The 8,406-nt window shown below is 45.2% G+C and overlaps 1 protein-coding gene across 1 annotated transcript; it reads left to right on the forward strand.

Moving 5' to 3' along the window:
* The first annotated feature begins 4,034 nt into the window (after positions 1-4,034).
* Positions 4,035-5,144, forward strand: FANCF (FA complementation group F). The gene has a single exon (XM_074918586.1). The coding sequence runs from the start codon at positions 4,035-4,037 to the stop codon at positions 5,142-5,144; it is 1,110 nt and encodes a 369-aa protein (XP_074774687.1).
* Positions 5,145-8,406: the final 3,262 nt, after the last annotated feature.

Below are 8,406 nucleotides of genomic sequence, written 5' to 3' on the forward strand. Positions count from 1 at the left end.
TTATTTTAATGCTCATCTTAGGGATTAAAGTAAAAGACAGACTTTACTGAGGGGAGAAAAAAAAACCACAAAAACTAGAACCAAAGCCCATAACAAGAAACACTCGCTACACCTGTTCACACTATCATAGCTATTTGCAAGAAGCATATAGCAGAGAGCTTAAACAATCTGAAGTGTTGCAATTGTAAATCTGTACTCTAGCCTATCATACAAAATATGCCCTATTGTCTCTTCTATTTTCTTCTTTGCTTCTAAGTTTAAAAAAAAAAATCTTACTTTGCAGACTCTGTGATGAAGCAATAGTTCTTCAACATAGCTGAAAAATACTACATTAACCTAGATTTCCATCCTCCAAAGAAGGAAGCCTCATGCACTTACACATGTAGTCTGTGTGATTGTTCTTTAAGACATCTTTGTGTGTTCCATTTCTTGTTAGAAAAAAATTAAGAGATTACATATTTTACATGACATGAAATACACATTGAACTCTACCTAGAACTGCATGAGACTACCACAAGAGTCATTAATAGGGAAAGCAATCTGATATTAAACAATCAAGGACCTACATGAGGCCCAGAAATTAACTCCTAGGTTTTTTCTTTAATAAAGTTAAGCAGGAAACCACTCCACACACATAACCAGCTATCTGAAAATTCACTGTTCTATTCCCTGCCAACTATGTGCTCTTGCTGTGTCTCCTGACATCCTGACCCAATCTTTTCAATCCCCTTCCCCAACATTAACTCTCTACCTCACTTCCTCAGTACCTCCCCACTATCCTATAAGCATTCCTCAGATAGAAAACCAACTTGGCACTATACAGATACTTTCAAACAATCCCTACACAACTCAGCAATAGCATCAGATAGCAACACACTTAGTAGAAGTTGATAAACAGTAACTACAAAATACAAACTTTAATACTTAGCAAGCTTACTGTTGGTAAGAAAAACTCTAAGGCTTCTCAAGCTAAGACTAGGTCATAGAAAAGAGAACACTAACACTTAAAAGGTATAGGAAAATAATTCACCTGTGAAAACAAAACCATGTTTGTTCAATGTAATTTGATTACTACATGGCACAAGCATCAGCAGATCAATCAACAGATAAATAGATTCCAGTCATGCAGTGGATGATCTCAAAACACATTTTGAGAGTGGTTAGGCTCTCAAATAATAACACAAAAATTAGAGTAGAAAGGAAGTTCAGTCAATAGTGAGTGTGGAAAAGGAATTACTATTTTTAAGGGCTATTGTGATATAACAATTTATTACACAAATTGTAGTTATCTCAGTGTTACCTTGTTTCTTTTGTTTGTTCCTTGAATTCATCTTCTAATGCTACCTTATGCAGAACACTGCTAGTTCTTCAGCTCAGGCTCTATTTTTAGTTATATGCATCAACTGTGCCCTATCATGACTAGAGATTCCAAATGCAGCTGCAACACCTAAAAATACATAAATATCTCTTTTTTTTTTTTCATGAACCACTTCATTACAAAGCTGTCAGATTGCATCCCCTTGATGAAAAATGCTGATATTCAGACTTTTCATCCTCATGTGAGACAAAACTAAGTGCTAATATATTTGGAGATTTTTGTAAAATTAAAAATCCATTTTTCAATCGGCTCTGCAGAGACTCATTAGAACACCCAGGCCATGTCCCTTCACATGCAAGAGTATTCCAGATACCATAGTGTTTTTTCTAGCCTGGTCAGATTTTCATAACTTGTTTTTGTTAGCTTCCTAGTGCTGCAAATGCGATTATTTGATTTCTTTCAACTAAAACATAAAGAGATATTGACAGGGTATAAACCCATTTACTTTATCCAATAAAGAAAAAGAACAATGATGTGAAAGATTTCTTGTGAAAAGTTTTGTGACGTAAAGGGAAATACCTCTCCTTTATGACATGGAGCATACACCCCTCCAAAAATATTCCTTACTAAAATAGAACATGGGTCTGGAATTCACTGAAACTGTTTTCTTTCTGTAGGCCACAGCACTTCATTCAAGAGATGCTGTATTAAACATAACCAAGAGGCCAAAATACATAATATCATAGAATGGTTTGGGTTGCACAGGACCTTGAAGACCATCTAGTTCCACCCCCCCGGCCATGGGCAGAGTGTTTTGTTTCCCACTACAGTATTGTAGGTCACAGTATTCTAGTTTGGTTTCTGTTGCTAATTCCTGCAATAAATTCCAGTCTAACATCTTTCACTCTGCCAGGTGTTGCTCTTGCCTTTCAGAAAGCCCTTACACAAGTAGTTGCTCAGGCAGGCTGGCAGTGGGATTTGTGTCATCCCCCCCTACCATCACCCCCATCTTAGCCTCACGGGGTCCTGCCAGGCGTGGCTGAGGGGGAAATGTCTCCCCACAGGCTTAGTCCAGGCCAGCCCAGCCCCGGGCACTGCCCTGCAGCGCAGCTCCAAGCCCAGCCGACAGCACTGGCAGCTCAATAGGCCTTCCACTGCCTCCGTACCCTCTCCGTGGCCAGGATTATGCCACAGGGCTCGTGAATTCCCTGAGGAGCACCCAGCAGCTCCAAAAACTACCAGCTCCAGCGACCTGACACCTTCCCGCCATTTCTTCACCCCCTCAGGGGCAGGGGCGCAGGGGGCACCTTCAGAAACGCCAGAAGCCAGGTCAGGCTGCGTCCTGATGCCTTCCCGCCATTTCTTCACCCCCTCAGGGGCAGGGGCACAGGGGACACCTGCAGAAACGCCAGAAGCCAGGTCAGGCTGAGTCCTGATGCCTTCCCGCCATTTCTTCACCCCCTCAGGGGCAGGGGCACAGAGGACACCTGCAGAAACGCCAGAAGCCAGGTCAGGCTGTGTCCTGACACCTTCCCACCATTTCTTCACCCACTCAGGGGCAGGGGCACAGGGGACACCTGCAGAAACGCCAGAAGCCAGGTCAGCCCACGCCCTGATGCCTTCCCACCATTTCTTCACCCCCTCAGGGGCAGGAGCGCAGGGGGGCACCTGCAGAAGCTGCCAGAAGCCAGGTCAGGCTGTGCCCTTCCACACTCTGAGGGAATGCTCAGTGTGGCGGGTCTGTCATGGAGAAGAGGATGGAAGGAAAGGACTCCTCTTCCAGCTGAACAGAAGCCCTTGAGGTGGCAGACATGAGGGAAGCGCCTGGAAACAGTCAATCCAACAGGTACGCTGTGTCCTGCAAGCTACACCTAAGAACCCTGAAGCCAGGGCACTGGCCATGTAAAGCTGTCCTTTGGCTGTTGGAGGCAGGAAAGGGAGAAGGGGTCACCTCTCCTTGCTACAGAGAGGAGTGATTATAGCACATTTCCACCATGCTGTCTGGGGTGGGGGGGTCTGTGAGGGAAATCCTGGCTGTGTTGGTGCCCAGAAGGCCAGGGTGGGTGTTAGCCATTACCTCTTCAGGCAGCCAGGTACCCAACCAGGGAAGGCTGGGTACTCTGAGGAACCGCTAATGAGCTATGAAGACATTAGTTGGTAGGTCTGTGGGTCGAGCCTGGCTATGTGGGCTGAGCAGGGTTTGGCCCTGGCAGGGTGAGGAGCTGTGGGCAGCACTGGGGAGCCAGCCTAGCTCTGCACTGAGGTCAGCTATGGCTTCCCTGCAGGGATGGGGCATATTGCAGAAATTGGGAAATACCCTCCAAATGTGGGACAGGGAAATGTGGCCTCCTGAAGATTTTTTTTTTTTAGGGCATTTTAGGAGTATTATTCTAAAGGTTATTTGAAGCCTATTAATGGTTGGTTTTGTGTTGTGGGTTTGGTTTATTTTTTAACTTTTTAATCCTGCTGGGTTTTTAACGCTTTATTTCGGCTCAATTCCTCCCATTTGCCTGCCCTTTGCTGAGGAATTAAGTAAAGGGCACAGGAGGAAGGTTAGAGTCTCCTTTAATGGAAGAGCAATCCTCACAGAGTTGGCGTCAGATTCAGCCAATAGAGTTACAAATACACTCCCTCGCCGCTTCGGATTGGCTGCGGTTCCTAGCGGGAGGCGGGATTTCTGCTCAAACCGGTGGCGCCAAGCCTGGGCTCGGCCGCCATGGAGGCCGTGCTGGGGCAGGTGGAGCAGCTGCCTGCGCTCATGGCCGTCTCCCGCTCCGCGCTGGTGCGGGACTGGGACTCCCTGACCCTGGACAGGGCTCTAGAGTGGGCCCGGTATTTCCAGCACCTCCACGACCGCTTCCGCACCCGGCCTCGGCTCCGGGAGGCCCTTGGGCGGCGGCTGCGGCGGGGTCAGCCGGGCCCTCTGCTCGGCTTCCCCCAGCTGGGACGCTGCCCGCAGCTGCTGGGCCTGGCGCTGCTGGAGAACCGCGCTCTGCCGCCCGCCGCCTGCCGCCGCCTGCTCCATAGCCTGCTGCAGCCTGCCGCCGCGGAGGTTGGCCCCGAGCCCCGCGGCCTGGTGCTCCTCGCCCGCCGGAAGGCCGCCTCCAGCCTGCTGGCGTTGCCCGGCGGCCCGCCGCGGCCTCCGGAGGGGTTGGAGCCGCAGCTGCAGGCGGAGGCGCAGCTGCTGCTGAGCCGGCTGCGGGAGGAGGGGCAGGAGGTCGAGCCGGCTGGGGAGGCCGCGGAGCGGCTGCGCTGGCTGTCCGGTGTCCTGGAGCAGCTCCCCCAGCCCCGGGCCTTTGGGGTGGTGGCGGCGGCACTGCTGTTGCTGAGGCGGGGGAGCGGCGCTGAGCAGGCCGGAGGCAGGGGTCGGGATGGGAGCAGCCTGGACGGAAACCAGGAGAGTGCAGCAGGAGAGGAATGCGTTGCCGGGCCCCTGCTTTCCTGGCTGCTGGGGAACTTGGAGCGGTTTTCTGCCTTCTGCCTTTTCCTCCCAGGCTCCCTTCTTGCCTCCTTGGCTGGCCACTATTCCCAGTTAAGCAGACCTTATTTGGACCTCTTAACCGGCTGGGGAAACCACTTGGTCTATGACCCATTGCAGGGAAGGTGGGTTAAAAGTTCTCTTGACAAAGCTGAATTGTCCTGGGAGGAACTGAGGGAGCGCTTCAGCTGCCTCTGTCAGGGATCTGCGATGCTCAGGGGACAGACCCAAGCTGCTCTGAAACTCCTGAAGGGACAGGATGGAGACTTTAACGTCCGTGGCCTAAGTGTGTGGACTGACGTACTGATGGAAGTAGAGGAATCTCTGAGGAAAGAAGCAGAGCGCTAATGTGTGAACGCAAAAGCAACATGAAAACTTCTGAAATCCAGCAAATCTGCTTCACTCTGTTTGATGAAAGGCAAGAAAACCGTGCTTCACTTTGCGTTGGAAACCAAGTGTTGGGACTGCTGATCACATTGTTCGTGACTGCATGTGAAGTCTGTCAGGGAGGCCTGGTGCTTTCTTGTGACTGCACTGTTAGTTCTGGTCACTGCAGGAAATGTCATCCTTTTCAGTACTTGCTGCTCACCTAATAAAATGTAGAGAATGCTTTCTGTTTAAAACTTAGAATAAATAGTTTTATGTTTAGAAAATTACAGTTCAGATACGGTCATGGTAGTAGTCCTGTCTCTGACTGTTGAAGGCTGACCAAAAGCTCAAAGGAAAGGTGGAGTTTTAAACATGAAAACCCCAAATTCAGTATTAATTTTGTAGCAGTTGTCTTCACTGGGCTGTCTGCTCCGGTGTCTGCTTTCATGCTTCTTTAGATCTTGCACATGACTTAGCCCCTGGGCCTAAATGAAGGTGAGAGAAATCCAACTGGAAAGCTTATTGAAAAGTACTAGAATTAGAAGTCTTTATTAGTAGCTATATTATATGATAATATGCAAGCATTTCCTAAGAAAACTGCAGTAAAACGTAGGGTGTATTGTGTGGTTCTCTTTTCCGTAGTCAGTTACATGATTTTTATTTTTTTTGTGGAACCATAAAGTGAATGGCCAACTATTTTTATTAGATGACAATTTTTTTTCTTTGTTCTCTTATGTTTAATCAGTTTCTGTGAGCAAAACTTGATAGAGTAGTATCAATCTTACCTTAGCACTGTCTTTTAAAATGAGTACTGTAATGCAGAGGTAACATGTGCATGTTTATTTAGCGCTGTAAGCTACGACCAAACGTAAGGAGTGTGATAAGAGTGTAGTCGAGGAAGCTGGGGGGAAATTATGTAAATACCACAAAAAGAGGTTTTCATTAATCTTTTGTGTGGAATACCTGTCAAAGAGTTCCTGTAGCTCCTATTTCAACATCATTTGAGATCTCTTTTCTGTTGCTGAAGTCCCTTTAGGAAGGGTTAGAAGGTGCTTTGCTTCAGCTTATGAGCTTAAAAAAGCAAACAGGATATTAAAAAGTATAAACTGGATTGAAGCTAATTAGAGTAATAGCCCGTATTACAACATAAAATATTGTAAACAACTATGGCAGATATTTCTGTAAAACAAAATGAGAGTGGGAAGGAACTTGTGATTTTTGAAATGGAATCAATTAGTACAAGGGGATAAATGTTTATCTGGGAAAAGAAATAATGCCTATTCTAACTTGCATGGAAATAATTAAAGACTTACATAAGTTCTTATTCTCCTTCATGCTACCCTGGGGAGATACTCCAGGGTAGCACACTTTAAATAGAAGGACAGGCTGCTAATCTCCTATCAAAAATATGACTGTTTTCTTTGGATTCCTTGCTACATCATGTCAGTGAGGCAATGAAGTTAATGGAGATGTGCAGATGAACATATTCTGAAAGCTACAGCTGTGGCAGTTGTCTTGCTCTTTCTTAAATGGGGTTGTCTCCCCTTCTGGAACTTGTGGTGGTGGTCAGTCTTAAACAACAGCTCCGTGTTAGCAGACCTCATTGGAGACAGTATTTCTGTGGTATCAAATGGAGTATGAACAGTCTATAAGCATTTAAAACTTGCTTAGAAAAAAACCCCCATGCTTAGAAGTATAAAGCATGAAGTTTGAACTTATGTTGTCTAGCCACAGTTCCCTGTGTTATGTAGTTTTGGCATTTGGTATGGAAACTCTGCACTTGAGCTCGCTCTTAACGCTTTTAACAGGCGTAAGGCTTTTTGTCTGTTAGAATACTTTTTCCTATCAGAGGTTCCTGATGAATGATACACCCAAAGATACCAGTCACAGTCATTCCCTTCTTCCTGACTATATGTTAAGGCTGAATATCAATCGTTGCAGTAATGTTACAGTAACAAACCAAACCTTATCAGTGCTCCTTCTGCATGGAGATCTAACAGGGAAGGTTGGGTAGGAGCTGCTGGCATTCCCCCTCCTAGTGAGCGATAATTCATCTCAACTATTAAAAAATTCACTGTTCCCAGGTACCTGAGTGTCTGGGACGAATTTCAGTGAGAGTTAAGTCTTGTTTTCGCTTGTCAGGGTGAATATGTTTCCTAATCTACTCAGCATGTTGATCATGAATTAAGTCTCTTAAGCAGCTTTTAACTATTTCTAGCATAAATCTGATGCTGTAGAGTTCGTACTTGCACTATTTCAAGTCTTGCTTTTTGATGAACTTAAACTTTCTCTTATAAAATTCAGTTTATGAAGACAGATGTCTTCTTTCCAAGTAATGTATCATTACACCTTTTACTAGCTAAGTGCAACTGTGGGATCTTCTACTGGAATAGCTAGGAAGTAATAGGCCCTTCAGTGTGACCTTCAGAAAGTAAAGAAGTAATAATGGAGGGGAGGCAAGGCATGAGCTGATGTAGACCATGTATACTTGATTTCCTATTCCATCCTTCTTATGGGAAACCTGAATAGTAAAAGGTGGTTTAGCCTCAGTGAGGCAGAAGCACCTGGTTATTGCAATTTTGCAAAAATGTTCCAATCTGTCTCAAATATATTATAAAGAGGTGCCAGATCCATTATTACGGAATTCCAAAATCCATATGGCATTTATTGAAGTAAATGCACCAGTCCACATCTCCTATTATTTCAGCATGCTTGTTGAGTTTGCCAGGTAGCCCGTGCAAATGACACTTAATTAAAATTTTTTTGGAACTCCCATTTTTAATAAAAGTGTAAACAGGAAAGAAAAAAGTGTGATGTCTGTAACCTCCTCCCTTTATGTATTTGCAGCTCATGTTTGCATTCTGAGTTTTGCAGACCAAACTTGCAAACTCTTGACCTAAAAAATCTCAACTGTCATGGGAAGTATGATGCTAGAAATGACAGACCACAGACTCTTCCCCTGCTGCCCACTTCCCTTTTTTACTAATAAAGAGAAACAGATCTCTGCTATTTTCTTTATTAAAATGATTATTGAAGCAACTGTTATATTCCTGTTTCAGAAGATTGGTAAGGTTTGTGAAGTGAATCAGGATTTTGCTTGTTCAATAATAGCTAAGACAGATACATTTTTCTACCACTTATTATTTCTTTAAAGTAGTCAAGGAAGATATTTTAGCTTTACAGTACTGTAAATCTCCGCAGGTGATATACTAGGAGATGTCTGGATACTAAGTTGCTTTTT

The sequence above is a fragment of the Athene noctua genome, chromosome 14 (genome assembly GCF_965140245.1).
Source record: "Athene noctua chromosome 14, bAthNoc1.hap1.1, whole genome shotgun sequence".
NCBI classification, from domain to species: Eukaryota; Metazoa; Chordata; class Aves; order Strigiformes; family Strigidae; genus Athene; species Athene noctua.